A 15,890-nucleotide genomic window follows, 5' to 3' on the forward strand; every position below is an offset into this window, starting at 1 on the left:
GCAACCGGTGTTGATTTTCCAGTGAGGCTCCCTCCAGAGGGCGAAAGTAAAAGTGCACTGTCGTAAATATGCACAGCTGTTCTCCTGGTTTCTCCGTCAATCCAGGCGCGGTTGTTTTGAGCTTAGCAGCGAATGACTAACGCTGCGTTCATACTGGACGTAGCTGGCGCGACAGAAGCAGCGAGTTTACATGCAAAATCAATGGTTGACGCGCGTCAAGGCGCAGCAAAAGGTCCAGCGGCGCGTTTTGAGCACCAGGCGCAGCACGTCTGAGCAGCTGAAGCAGCGCGTCGGGTGCGTTTAACGCAGGGAGAGAGACACAGCGCTGATGATCACTCCTCTTAAACAGTTTATTGACGCCTAAATTAACTTAAAATGCAGAAATCTGCCGGCAGAATATGCAGTTTGGATTATTTAGATGAAAAACACCTACCAGCTGCCGCGGTGAACCGCTGCTGATGAAGGGATCCATACTGTTGGCGCCCCGCTGGTACGTGGGGGTCTGAGCGGCTCCGACAGAAAAAATATTAAAGGCAGGATAATAATCTGAATGAACTGACTGCACTGATTACGTTTTCAGGTGTATTTTCTCACTTAAACACATATTAAAACTACTTTATTCCCACTGATCACAGCAAATATAGCTGCAAGGCAGAGAAAGGATAGTGAAGCTCCGCCCAACGTGCCTCAGACACAGCCGGAGCAGCAAAGCTGCTTCAGCCACGCGTCAGAACTAACTGGTACAAGCAGCAAAAAGGAAGCAGCAGACGCGATTTTGCTGCTTTTGCTGCGTGAACGTAGCATAACTGCACAAAGATTGCCACTGTGCTGGCAACGAGAATGCTTTTAACTGGGGGCGTGTAGCAGTTCTCGCCGTAAAGCAAGACTGACTCTCACGAGACTTCTGAGCCTGTGGGTGCGGGTCGGTGCTCCTGCAGTTGCAAGTGCAGTATTTCCCCCACAGACCACCAGGGCGGCCGAGAATACCTTTGTTCAACCTGAAATGACTCATTTAGTCATCCATAACGTTATGGAACACATTAATTAACTGAAAAATGTTGCATAGTGTCCCTTTAACGTTGATAGATGTTTTTCCTTGTTTTCTAGCTTTATTTGTGCTTTCTGGATATATTTGAGTTCTTAGTTTTTCTTTGCTTGTCCTCTGTCTCCTTCTAGAAGCCTCTGTTCACACCTGCTCCCAATCAGCTCATTAGTCCTGTCTTTGTTCAGTCTCCCATAAATACGCTCCTTGTGCAGTTCCTCAGTGCGTGTTCCTCATCTTTCCTCTTCTTTTCCTGGCTCCTCGTTCATGTTTTCCCTGATGTCTTCATGGTTCTGGTTTGTTTTATATTTTTACGTTGGATTTTTGGATTCCTGCTTCTGTTGCCTGTAAGAACTCAATTAAAACTACAATAACTCACCTCTGCTTCCTCGCCTCTGCATCTGGGACCTCAAAAACAACAACATATTTCTATTGCTTTTTATTTAATTTCATTTAAGTAGCTGTAACCCATGACCACTAACATCACCTAAAAATAAATACTTTCAGTATTTATACTTTCTGGAATTAATCTATATGAGTTTAACTTTTGTAACCAACCTTCTAAAATAAACTAGCTTATTTGTTGCATTCCATAATTTGAACAACTATTTCTAACATTTGTGCAAGTGAATGAATCCGAACATGTTAGTTGCGTAAACTGCATTCATGCCGTAAGGTAAAAGACTTGGCCTACTGATGTGTTTAGCTAATCGCAAGAGGTGCGTTTTACACTTCCATACCTTCCGGCAGAGGCTGGATCTGTGACAGCATGCACCATGTCTGTCGACAGCGCATCAAGAACACTCGTCAAGAACTCTGTTTTCTTTGCCCCAGGACAACCTGCAAAAATCCAGAACAGAGACAAGAGTTTGTAGGAGCATGTGTTTTAGCTGGGACTGAGCGTACAGTCAGTCACCGCTGGAAACCGTAAACATGTTCTTTCTCCAATAAAGCGTGAGTTTTATCTCAGCTGCAGGAGGAAATGAAGAAAGGGAGTGAATGTTGTCCTTCTGCATCCACATCTGAAACAAGCTGATGTTGTGCGGTAAGGTAACCAGTAAAAATGGGTCAAATAAATGAGGGTGAATTTAGCCATAAAGTAAACTCCATCCTTATTACCTAGTAAAAGCAAACAAGGAAGGATTATTACATGCAGAAAGATGAGAACATTCAGAGGTGGAATGACCTTAATGACAGTAATTGTCTGTCAGGCCGTATAGTTTTAAGAGCAACTTGACCAAGGATGTTCCTGAAGAGCTGAAGGCTATGACAGCCTGAGAGGTTCTTCCCTGCTTTCTCACAGTCTGGCTTCCCATTCTGTGCCTGCAGAGAAGGAGAAATCCTCCACAGCTTTCTGCTCTTTTTACGGCCTCCGCCCGCAGGGCCAGATTCTCCTCTTCTGGAGATAATGGTATGCTTCGGGCCCCTCTAACAGGTGGTGTCCAACATCGATGTGAACACCCAGCTTCCTCCTTCTGCTCATATGCTCTCACAGGCTTAGCATTGAGTGCAGAGCTGAAGGTTGAAATGCTCGCTCTTGCATTGTGACACATGGAGCAGATTTCAGCTTTCATGACCCAGGCCCAGTAAAGCAGCTGACCCTCCTATAATTGGACAAACCGGTGCCATGCAGAGCCTCTTGCGGTCTAGACAGGCACAGAATTTCACCGACAGGAGGAAAAGTGTTATTATCTGGCTGCAGGGAGCTTTGTGGGATGCTGTTGGAGAGGGCCTGAGTACTCTGTAATGTCACAGGAATCTGAAGGCGTCTGCACTCCATTGAAAAGGGAAGTCATCAGCTAAAGCGTTAGCCGCTTCCTCTTGGCACTGAAAGGGTTGTCTTTAGGGACTGAGACAGACTTGTGCCTGTGTCTGTCTGGACAATGTTTAACTGTGGGGCAGGACCCTAATGTTCCCGCTGTCATTCTAAGGAAATTGGCTATTTTTCGTTTATTTTAGAGTTGCAGTGGCAAAGGGCCTCATATATATCTTTATAATCAGCGTATAGGTGTGTTATACCAAGTCCAACAGATGCAGTAGGAAGGGTTAGGGACAAACTTAATTTTATTATTTGGGAACTTTATGTGATACTCCAACAAAAACAGTGCATTAGTAGGTGGTCTGCATTCGTATTCATCTCATTTTTAGAAGCTTTGTAGTCTATTTTTCTTTGCAAACTAGCTAGAGCTAAACCAGATTGGATAGAAAGCACCTGACAGCAGTAATCTACAAGTCTTGCAACAGAGTTGGGTCTTGATTCAAGCTCAAGTCCATTATAAGCTCAAGCTTTTCTGAAATGTTTCAGAGTGGGAATGTTTTCAGATTGATTTGAGATGGTAGCTTTCCTGCACAGGTGGGGTCTGATCATCAAGTATCCCCATGAGTAGGGGTGAATGGACAAAAATCATTGCACATGCAATAAGTTGGCATGATGCAGGTGATCTAAAAAGATTGGTGAATTTAAATCATGCAAAAAAATTTGGTTTGGCCCCTGCTTGTTTGAGAATGTCTGTACAAAACCATGAAGATCTGACTAAGGCATTTTAGAGGTAGTGATCATTATCATTTAAAACTATAATAATGATAATAATGAATATTATTTAATGAGCAATTTACATAAATATGAGGAAGTGCTACAAAGAAAAGCAAAAACAGAATAATGAAAAGATAAAGTTGATTTTAGGGCTGAAACATCCATCTATTTTCAGACACGCTTAATCCCAAGTGGGGTCGCGAGGGCTGCTGGTGCCTATCTCCAGCTGTCTAAGGGCGAGCGGCGGCGCACACCCTGGACAGGTCGCTAATCCATCGCAGGGCAACACAGAGACAAACAACCATTCGCACACAAGCTCACACCTAAGGGGACTTTAGAGAAGCCAATTAACCTGACATTCATGTGTTTGGACTGTGGGAGGAAGCCGGAATACCAGGAGAGAACCCACACATGGTCAGGGAGAACATGCAAACTCCATGCACAAAGATCCCAGGCCGGGAATCGAACCTGAAACCTTCTTGCTGCATGGCAGCAGTGCTATCAACCGCGCCCAGGGCTGAAACAATTAATTGGCTTTATCGATTATTGAAATAATCTTCAACTAATTTAGTAATCGATTAATCGTTAACTGGAGACTTTAAAACATGCCTGTAGCTGAGAGAGCGACTTACTTAGAGCAGGAATTACACTAAAACAATAAAAAATAATATAAATATTTTGTATTTGAGATCAAAATCTTTTTCGTCTATAAATATGCTCTATCCAGAAGTCCTCAAGTGGAAGTGTTCCTGTTTGGCTGTGACTCCATCCTGGAGAGAAACATCAGCTGTGCTGCTTTCATCAACACCCTTCTTTATAGATGCTGGAGATCAGTCTGTTTTCCAGTGTAGTCCTGTTTCTCTGACCATGACTGGCTGGTTGTGCTCTCTTCATCCTCTGACATGGGAGCTGGCTCAGTGCACGGCCTGGCTGTGTGTTTCCTGGACGGGGCCGCCTTTTACAGCTGCTTTTTCTATCTCTGCTTCTGTCTCCTTGAACCCCAGTCGGCCTCGGCAGATGGCCGCTCACACTGAGCCTGGTTCTGCTGGAGGTTTCTTCCTGTTAAAAGGGAGTTGTTCCTCTCCACTGTCGCTACAAGCATGCTTAGTGTGAGGGATTGTATTTGAGTCAATGAGTCGATGCAATCAACTGGTTTTCCTTAGATAGAAAACTTTGTATCAATCTGACTGGATGATCTGGTTGAACTGTAAAGTGCCTTGAGATGACTTGTGTTGTGAATTGGTGCAATAGAAATAAACTAAACTAAATTGAATTGAAAAGTTTTAGTTTTACCGGGTTGAATTTTCACAAAAAGTCTACTTTATGGAATCTTAGGCTATCCAATTATTAATGGATTCATAATAATAAACAGTTTAATCTATTTTCAAAATTTCAAAAAAAAAAAAAAAAAGAAAAAGATCATTAGTTGCAGCCCTAGTTGATTCACACCCAATTTACCTTTACAACATCCGCTAGCTTTAAAATATTACAAACCAAGAAAGACCGATGATCATCTCGTATAACATTACTTTTTTCATACGACGACTGTAAAAGAAAACTGATGGGGTAAAAACTGGCCACAAGTTAGAGTTGAGCTCTTTCAGGTTCCTCCATTCTCCCTTTATAGGTTCTGTGATGGATGTTTTCTGGTGGCTGTGGATATTAAATTTGTCCTTTTTTCTTTATACACCCTTTTTGAAATATGCCACATTATCTAAGTTCCCTCATGGTATTTTTCATTTTGGTTTAACTGCGTATATAACTGCTTCCCACTACATTAATCTGAGCAGGTCTGCATATATGCCTTGTTTAGCACTTATATTATTCTACTAATATTTTAAACTTAAATTATTTAAGTTAAGAGGGAATAAATATAGTTTGCGAGGTTTGTTTATATTTGAATGTGTAAAAGAGACAAGCCAGATAAAATTTAGATGTGTTTCAGTTATTGGTGTGAAAATGTGGAATGAATTGAATGATGATTTAAAGTTATGTCCTTTCTTGGTGAATTTCAAAAGGGCTTTAAAATGTAAAATGATAAAATCCTATGTTATGTAGATTTGAATATTTATACACGAGGTAAAGAACCTGGTGGGTTGTAAAGGTTGTAAGTATAAAACAGGGTAGGCAATAATACGCTTTGCTTCAGCCTATTCCTTTTTTTTGGTAAATCGTTGGTTTTGTTTTGTTTTAATATTGTTGTTTTGTTGTTTAATGTTGGATTATTTGCTAAAAAATAAAGTGAAAGTAAGGTGAATATTATTGCTGATGATTTAAAAATGTGCACATGAGAATTAAAACATCCCTTTATTGCATGGGCGTAGGTTTGCATAGGGACCATAGGGACATGTCCCTACCAAAATTTTGGAAGGACCTATTTGTCCCTACCAATAATTGGATGTGAACAACATGTTTATAATTTACTATACAGCAGCCGCTTCTTTTCCTCTCGCAGCTTCTCTGCCTGGTAGCTGCAGCTGCCTGCTCTTTCCTGTCCCTTTCACATAGCAGCGCATCAACTGTGCTGCGCGGTTTAACTCTCTGATTATTCTGCCTTAAGTTCCGCCTTCTCTCTTTCTGATTGCGTGTTTTCTAGTCTGTATGTGCGCGCGTGCGGGTGCTTGGAGCGCAAAAAAAAGACGCTAAAATAGATTAATATTGGGCTACGAAACTAGTCCACATTAAAAAAAATATTATCTACGCTAAAACAGGCGAAAGCTTCTGATTGGAGTTCTGTAAAGAAGCAGGAGAGAGTTTTTTGATTTGTGGAACTTGAGAAATGTAAGTTAACAACGTTAGGATTTCTTTTATTTTACCTTTTAATCGGATAGCCAAAGGCTCCTTAAAGAAGATCTTTTATGAAATGGAACCAGGTGAAACAGAAACGTTTAAACGTTTCCTTTGGAGGAGTTTTGGATGGAGAATATTGACTATTGATTTTTTTTTTTACTTCTTAAATGCAAAATGTTTACATATTTGTTACAATCTTGGTATAATTCCTGCTCTAAGTGGGTCGCTCTGTCGGCTAAAGGCACATTTTAGTGGCCCTATACTCCAGTTAACGATTAATCAATTATATAGTTCATGATTATTTAAATAATTTGTTAATATGATTAATTGTTTCAGCCATAGAAAAAATACATGAAATTAGCTACACAGAGTAACTACAGCCCAGATGTACAACTTCTAATATTAATACTTTAAATGCTCAGTGTCAGTTCCTCTTCTAGTTCCAGTGCACATGTAAATACAATACATTTATTTGCCGTCCCTTGAATGTATTATTTTGCATGATCCAGAGAGAGCATATTAGTTAAAAAAAATAAATAAGAGTGGGTTTTACCTCTGCACAATTCTATATCTGCAGAAGAAAACAAGATAAATCCACATATTATAGACTATATTTGGTTAAACAGACACTGTCTTAGTCGCAGGTAAATTTAAATGCAATCCTTTTCAAAGTGGAAAAAGTCCTAATTCCACATTCATCAGAGCCAGTTATGCTTTAAATATTGATAAACAGCATCTAGTGCATGTAGTGCTTATAAGATTTGTATTAATGTAGCAAGAAATGCTGCTGTTCTCTTTAAACAAAATGAGCCCTGAAGCTCACATTAAGCATAGAAAAGAGCCTGCATATTTTTGCAAAGGACCAATGAAACTGAAGAATAGTGTCCCTACCAAAGTTGAAATCAAACCTACGCCCTTGCTTTTGTATGTCTTTGTATAAATGCCTCTTTTATGGCTACAATGACTGCAGAGCATGTTGTGTAAGTGTGCAATGTAAAACTATGCCAGCACTCACTCACGGGTTTGAAATATTGCTTAATAGCATTCTATTTCCACATCCTTCATCCTTAAATTTAACAGTTTGGTTATTAGAATATGATTTTTATATATTGATAAAGGCATATTACAAAAAATTTGCACGTGCTGCCCATTAAAGGAATAGTACACCCAAAACATGATTAGGCTTCATTTTCTACTCACCCCCATGCTGAACAACACTCTGGAGTACTTTTTTGATATCTCAAATGCATCTGGAGATCTGGGAGGCTTCTTGCTGTCTGCTGACATTCAAATAATGGAGGTCTATGGCGCCCGAGGCAGAAAGGTCCATAAAAGTCCACAAAAACGTGTCAATATTCCTCCATACTGCTCGTCCAATGTATTCCAGGTGTCCTGAGTGGGTAGCATCCAGAATTTACTCGAAACGAAGTCATTTAGAATGTTTTTAGAGCATAAACAGTAGTATATAGTATTTCCTGAAAGCGCGCGCCAGCGCGTTCACGAGCCTGCGGAAGCCGGCAGACCAAACCAGCGCATTCAGCTCGGCAAAGAACTCATGCTCTTCCTCAACACTGAAGTCCTCAGACATTTTTCTTTCGTTGTTTCTTTCTTTGCACAGGTAAACAGCACATTTCTTCTTCTACGCTTGCATTATCGGCAGAGCAGACGCTGAATGCGCACTTTCATCTGGTTTGGTCTGCCGGCTTCCGTAGCGTCCTGAACGCGCTGGCGCGCGCTTTCAGGAAATACTATACACTACTGTTTATGCTCTAAAAACAGTCTAAATGACTTCGTTTCGAGTAAATTCTGGATGCTACCCACTCAGGACACTTGGAATACATTGGACGAGCAGTATGGAGGAATATTGACACGTTTTTGTGGACTTTTATGGACCCTTCTGTCTCGGGCACCGTAGACCTCCATTATTTGAATGTCAGCAGACAGCAAGAAGCCTCCCAGATCTCCAGATGTATTTGAGATATCAAAAAAGTACTCCAGAGTGTTGTTCAGCATGGGGGTGAGTAGAAAATGAAGGCTAATCATGTTTTGGGTGTACTATTCCTTTAAGCTGCATATGTGTGAAGATTTCCTCTGCAGATGCAAACAGGTTTGGGCGTGTTTCCATACACTGGAAAAAATCAAAAACTAGATAAGTCATTATTTCTTAGAATATGTGCATTTGTCCTTGAATTGAGGAGGTAAAAGAGACATTTTGCCAATGGATCAAGACAATTTACACTTAAATAAGAAAACACAATTGCATGGTCTTATTTCAAGTGCATTTTATCTAATTATCTTATTTTAAGAGTAGAAATACTCGTTCCATTGGCAAACTACCTCATTTACCTACTCAAATTAAGAGTAAATACACTTAATTTAAGAACTTTTTACTTATTTCTCGATCGTTTTTCCAGTGTACCTGCAAACCTTTTGCATAAGACTTATAGGTAAAATTTTGACCAGGCCACCCTCTTCAAAATCTGCTGTGTCAGCTTAATACAGGGCTGCCCAAAGTTGGCCATCTCGGTTCTGCTGTCCTGCAGGTTTTAGGGGTTTCCCTGCTTTGGTACTTTCATTGAAAGCCTGTTAATCAGCTATCAATGAAAATCAGCCGTGCTGAAGCGAGGAAACCTATACAAGGAAAAATTCAAAATCTAGATAAGTAATTTTTTCTTAAAAAAAAAAGTGCATTTGTTCTTGGATTTTGCCAATGGATGAAGACAATTTACACTTCAAATAAGAAAACACAATTGCATTGTCTTATTTCATGTGCATATTATCTAATTATCTTATTTTAAGAGTAAAAATACTGATTCCATTGGCAAACTACCTCATTTACCTACTCAAATTAAGGGTAAATACACTTAATTTAAGACATTTTTACTTATTTCTAGATTTTTTTTCCAGTGTAAAACCTGCAGGACGGTGGCCCTGGAGGGCCAACTTTGGGTAGCCCTAACTTAATGCCTTGTGACATTCTTGCAAATAAGACTCCTTCTGCCTTTATGCTACTCTCCCCTAAGAGTGTATGTCTAATAAGTGTCCTGTCTAAATATTCTCCTCCCTGAGTTACGGATGTCTCCGGCTCCTCCGTGCGTGAAGATGGATCCTGTCATCTAAGGTGTACTTATGCAAACACTTTTTTTTTGTAAAACAAAATTGAAACCATGTATTATTTTCCTTCCACATCCAAACTAAGCTGTAGTTTGTGTTTGTTTATCGAATAGAGCCCACATTTGTGGTGATACAGGGACAAGATTAGAAAAAAATCCAAGAGATGCGAATAGGTTTGCAAGCAAAGAAGAAGAAAAAAAACGATGGCTGAACCAGCCTCCACATGTCTGTTACAAAAATTGGCCAGTGAGTGTGTGTTTATAAGGCTGCTCCTGTGCATTGCTGCTCATAAGACGCAGTGTTTTTCTGTGGAACCACACCGAGCAGAACCCTGTCAGCACTCACAGCCACAGCTTAGGATGCCTGCCCCAATGCTTCCCAATCATCCCCCTCCAACGAGGAGAGCGAGCCAGCAGCTCAGCTTTCCTTTCCTCCCCTTTCCATGGCAAGCCGCTTCATTCTCACCTCTCGCCCCATAAACCTCTCAACACCGGCGCTTCAACAGCAAATGGGCTGCAGCAATGTTAAGGCAACATTCATAATTATTCAGTGTTTGCTCTGTGACGACGTTTACAGTCGTTGACGCAATTGCTTATAAAGAGAATAAGATGCTTTGTTTGTTTATGACTAAGCTTTGGCTTCTTTTAGAATAAAAAACCTGGATAACATTATGCAGGCAGTGTGAGTGCTTATATTCATAACTGAAGAAAGTATTATTTGTTTGTTACATGACAGTCAGGAGGTCTGCAGCACAAAGTCTGTCCAGTAGCACATGCCAGTTAAGAGAAACTAAAAAAGATATTTGGCAGTCTTTGAAAAATGTTATCTGGGGCTAAATTGTCTCCCTGCTTTTCATCAAACATCTGTGAGTTCCTGATGGCGCGGAGATGGAGAGCTGTTCGACTACCTCCAGCACCTGCAAACAGAGTGCATACCCTGGACTGCTCTCTGGCGCTGCGCTACATAAACACTTGTCGATGAGAAGGGAACAGAAGCAGATCTGTTTCTATGCTGCTAGATTATTAAAATGTTTACCAAACCAACAAAGACAAATACATTAAAAACAGCAGATTTGCCAAGAAATACTCGGGTTTAACTGGGATTTGTTTACAGGCAGTAGGTGAAAACCACGGCTGCATCAGCTTGTAATGCTTTTATTAGGGCAAAAAGTTATAGAAATATAGAAATATCTTATGCCTAGAGTCTAAAATCAATTGATAGTTATCCAGTCAAAATAAGTTACACAGTGGCTGATGAGAAAGAGAGACTGTGCAGGATGTTGCAGCTTTCTCTTTGGAGCACAGGAATACTCCAAACATCGCCTTTAGACACGACATTCAAAGAAAATCATAATTTATGAAGTCTAACAAGCAGAAGATTAGCACATAGAATATACAGACAGATATTTTCAACTGAATTATCAACAATGATTATAGAAACAAACAATAAACCTGCTGATGTTAGCCTCCTAATTCAGCAAACTTCTCTGCATGCAAACCTCACCAAGAGGAACAAGATATAAAGACAGTATCTGTATGCACTGAGCCAGACATATTCTCAACAATAACAATGAAATCTTTATTGGCACACTGACAAACCAATATACCAGCCTTTGTTCACTCAGCTCACAAAACCTGGAGCTGTTCCTCTAAAAGAGAAGTCACAGATTAGCGGACCAGGGTCTGGATCCTGACCCAACCTGATTTAAAACCTTTATAAATTACTGCATGTTGTCCAACAACAGTGTCTAACTTGACTTGCGCTGCTTCTCCTGTTAATACGGTAAAGCTATTCGGAGCACCCGGCTCCAGGCTGCACGTGATAAAAAATGAGCCAATGAGCTGTCAGTCTGGGTTGCTGCTGCTGCTACTTTTAGACACAGCAGGCAAACCTGTGGCAAGCCGGGCGATGGGAAAGAAGGAGAAGACCATGAGAAAAAAAGAGCAGAGAAAGTGTGGACTGCTGGAAGAACTGCGGTGAACTGGTGAAAGAAAAGTGAAATGGCGTGCTCAAAGATGACCCTGCACATTTAGAGGATGTTTGGCTCAACCTGCTGCTGTGAAGCAGGATTCTCCACCATGAACAGAATCAACAATAAATCTGGATCCAGGCTCAAAATGAGCACCTTGACATGTGCTTGAGAATGGCTTATGCTGCGTTCACACCGGACGCAGCAGGCGCGGCAGAAGTTTACATGCAAAGGCAATGGTTGACGCGCGTCAAGGCACAGCAAAACGTCTCGCAGCGCGTTTTGAGCAGCAGGCGCAGCGCGTCTGAGCAGCTGAAGCAGCGCGTCGGGCGCGTTTAAGCATCTGACGCGCGTGACGCGCCGCAAACGCGATACTGCTCGAGATGGAAAAATGTAGCTTTTGCTGCTCGACGTGTCAACCAATCAGAGGAGCTGATCTGGGAGCTGGCAGAGAGAGAGAGACACATCGCTGATGACACAGAGCGCTGTGATTGCTCCTCTGAAACAGTTTATTGACGCATAAATTAACTTAAAATGCAGAAATCTGCCGGCAGAATATGTTCGCTTTTATTATCCTGCTGCCTGCAGTTTGGATTATTTACATGAAAAACACCTACCAGCCGACGCGGTGAACCGCGAGGAGGCGACCCGGCCAGAGGCTGCTGTTGAATGGGATTCCTACTGACAGCGCACAGCTGGTATGTTGGGGTCTGAGCGTCTCCGACAGAAATATTATTGGAAGGCAGGATGATAATCTGGATGAACTCACTGCACTGATTAAGTTTTCAGGTGGATTTTCTCACTTGAAACATATTAAAACTACTTTATTCCCACTGATCACAGCAAATATAGATGCAAGGCAGAGAAAGGATAGTGAAGCTCCGCCCAACGAGCGTCAGACACACTTTTGCACCGCGCAGCCAGAGCAGCAAAGCTGCTTCAGCCACGTGACATAACTAAACTGGTACAAGCAGCAAAAAGGAAGCAGCAGAGGCGATTTTGCTGCACCTGCGGCGTCCGGTCTGAACGTAGCATTAGTCTCCATTCAAACCCAGGTTTAAAGCCTTGCAGGGCAGCCTAAAGCCCACTGCTCTCATTAAGCCATAAGAAAGACAGAAAAATAAATAAAAAAGGGTCAGTTTAGGTGTTTTATAAAAGAAAGTATCAGGAAATTGTCTATATGCCAAACTGAACGATCGTTGTTCTCTACTTCAAAAACAATTTGGATTTTAAAAAGGAAAAACATTCTATTTTTTTTTTTTGTTAAAAAAGTCAATGTATTACATGGATGCATAAACACCTCATTTTATTTCAGTGTTAAATTATTTTTAAAGTAACAGATTATATTTAAAAATGTCTACTGACCTTCACTGGTCTTTCATTTGATCTATTTTGACCCCACTGATTTTAATTGGTGACCTCTGCTCTAAAAGGCTAAAAAATCTAAAAATCACATTGATTATTATACTAACTTTAAGCTGAAGCCATCTCAGATGTCCATTTCTCAAATTCTAAAATATATTCCATTTATAAGGGATTTTATTTACATTGTTTGTTATCACTAGTGAAACAAGCAGTTGATGGTATATTTCTATAGTTTTCTGTTAGAGGTCACCTTAGTTTTATTTAAAATTTTCTCAAAGATGCCATTCAATTTACCAAGCATCCCAAGGACTTTGGAGGAGAAACAGGCCCACAGCATCACAGGACCTCCGCCGTACTTAACACTGGGTATAAGGTACTTTTTAACCTACTTATTTACAACCTTTAGTGTTTGTTTAGGAGGAAGAAGAATCTTTCAAAGTTTCCTTTACTTACATCTCTGATTGTAAACAAAAGGACAGGTTGAGATGAATGGCTGTTTCTGTTTGTGGTGCAAAGGTTAAATTATTTGCTTGTGACTTAAAAGAATTCCAAAATATGTTGATCATGATTTTGAACCTTCCAGATCCTCCAGATTTTGAAGCCTAGCTAAGAGTAATAGATCTGTGTCAGGAAATCGAGCATTATGGGTTTAGAAGTTCTTTTACCATAAATTTAAAGTTTTATAGTGTCATCAGGGATGTCACGCACACTGGGCTTACTAGGGCTGAAACAATCTCGTTAATCTTGATTAATCAATTGTTGAAATAATCATCAACTAATTTAGTAATCAATGAATTGTTAACTGGAGTAAAGAGACTCTAAAACATGCTTTTAACTGACAGAAAAACTCACTTAGGGCAGTAATTATTACCCAGATTGTATAGAAATATTTTTCAATTTAAAAACTTTTCATTTAAGTTGAATAACATTTTCATCTGTAAATATGCCACATCCAGAACTCCTTAATAATGCTACGTTCACACCGGACGCAGCTGGCGCAGCAGAAGAAGCGAGTTAACATGCAAAGTCAATGGTTGACGCGCGTCAAGGCGCAGCAAAAGGTCCCGCAGTGCGTTTTGAGCAGCAGGCGCAGCGCGTCTGAGCAGCTGAAGCAGCGCGTCGGGAGCGTTCAAGCATCTGATGTGCGCGACGCGCCACAAACGCGCTGCTGCTCGAAATGGAAAAATTGAACTTTTGCTGCTCGACGCACCGCGTCAAGCAATCAGAGAAGCTGATCTGGGAGCAGGCAGGGAGAGAGACACATTGCTGATGACACAGAGCGCTGTGACCACTCCTCTGAAACAGTTTATTAACGCCTAAATTAACTTAAAATACTGAAACCTGCCGACAGAATATGTTCGCTTTTATTATCCTGGTGCCTGCAGTTGGAATTATGTACATGAAAACCACCTTCCAGCCGCCGTGGCGAACCATGAGGAGGCGACCAGGCCAGAGGCTGCTGTTGAATGGGATTCCTACTGACAGCTCACCACTGGTATGTGGGGTTCTGAGCGGCTCCGACAGAAATAATATTGGAAGGCAGGATGGTAATCTGGATGAACTGACTGCAATGATTAAGTTTTCAGGTGGATTTTCTCACTTAAAAACATATTAAAACTACTTTATTCCCTCTGATCACAGCAAATATAGCGGCAAAGCAGAGAAAGGATAGAGTAGCTCCGCCCAACGCGCGTCAGACACACTTTTCGACCGCGCAGCCAGAACAGCAAAGCTGCTTCAGCCGCGCGTCAGAACTAACTGGTACAAGCAGCGAAAAGGAAGCAGCAGACGCGATTTTGCTGCTTCTGCTGCATTCGGTGTGAAAGCAGTATTAGAAAATCTTCAGTTTCACCTGGTTCAATTCTGCAAAAAAAATCTTCTTTAAGGAACCTTTTGCTATCCGATTATTGATTAAAAAAATTGTCAACAGTAATAATCATTCGTTGCAGCCCTAGATTTTACAGTAGCAAAATTTCCTCAGACGTACTTCAATTAAAGCTTTGAGCTTTCTTGAATTTTCTCTGTGAACTTTGGTCGCTGCAGAGGAAGATTTGTACTTTTCATATTTCCTGTTTCTGAAATCATCCCAAAACTGTTTTACAATGTAATTGTAGGCGCCATATACCTGTTTTATGTATAGTTTGAAATTATTTGTATTATGAGAATTTGATATTTCATTTACATTAATGAGTGACATTAATAATTTGATTTAAAAATATGTACAAGTTAAAAATTTTTAATTTAAAAATATTTACAGGACGCTGCTTAGTGTGCCTTTTGATGACGTCATATTTCTGCGCCAGGTGCCCGGTAAGGTAACTGTTGTAAACAGACACGGGAGGAGAAGGTTGGTGGCTCACGGTTTTCTGACCATGTTTTGGTTGGGCCATACTCATATTGTTACTCTGTGGAACCTCAGATGTAGTTTTGTGAAAGTTTAAGAGGTATATTTTTGTATACGTTCGTTTTTTTTTTTTTGTTATCCCCTTTGTTTTAAAATCAAAAGGCAAAACGTGACGTCAGTGGAGGCTATTGTTTTTTTTTGGATCCTGGAACACGCGTCAGCCACAAAGCTCCAACCTAATGGTTTAATTGAAACTCTTGGATTTACCCTACAGTAATCAATAATTTCTTCTTGACACATCTGCAAAAAATTCCTTAAAGTAGTTTCATGCCCTGGAACCAATCTTCTGCTTTTAATTTAGCTATCTGCATCACTATCAGTCATAGTATCACCACCTGTCTCTGGCATCCCATTATGCATTATCTCCACCTCACCTCCCTGCTGTTCCTCCTCACTGCTTTCATTCACTGTCCTCCATCTCCAGTGTCAGTTGAAGATTAATCCCCCTCCCAATCCGTCTCTGTCTCCCTGCTTATTGACCAATGAATGCCGCTATCTGCTAATCCTCAACTCTTATCAAGCTTTTTCTTCAGTGCTAATGATGTCCTCACACCAACACGCTCTAACGCAAACACACACTGTTATCAAAGCAGTGGAAGTTTGGCAGCAGTTTGAGGCTAAATGGTTGAAACCATAAAAATGATCTCCATGTTGTCTGAAGAAAGAGGGGAAA

At 40.8% G+C, this 15,890-nt stretch overlaps 1 protein-coding gene across 2 annotated transcripts in view; it reads right to left on the bottom strand.

Moving 5' to 3' along the window:
* Positions 1-15,890, bottom strand: part of smoc2 (SPARC related modular calcium binding 2) — a 70,181-nt gene that overhangs the window by 12,736 nt on the left and 41,555 nt on the right. For both annotated transcript variants that reach the window (XM_038281423.1, XM_038281424.1), the window contains exon 11: positions 1,783-1,882. In XM_038281423.1, the coding sequence (XP_038137351.1) occupies positions 1,783-1,882 (100 nt within the window). The remainder of the gene's footprint in view (positions 1-1,782; positions 1,883-15,890) is intronic.

This window comes from Cyprinodon tularosa, unplaced genomic scaffold (assembly GCF_016077235.1).
Source record: "Cyprinodon tularosa strain WSP-4 unplaced genomic scaffold, ASM1607723v1 ctg170, whole genome shotgun sequence".
In the NCBI taxonomy this organism is placed as follows: Eukaryota; Metazoa; Chordata; class Actinopteri; order Cyprinodontiformes; family Cyprinodontidae; genus Cyprinodon; species Cyprinodon tularosa.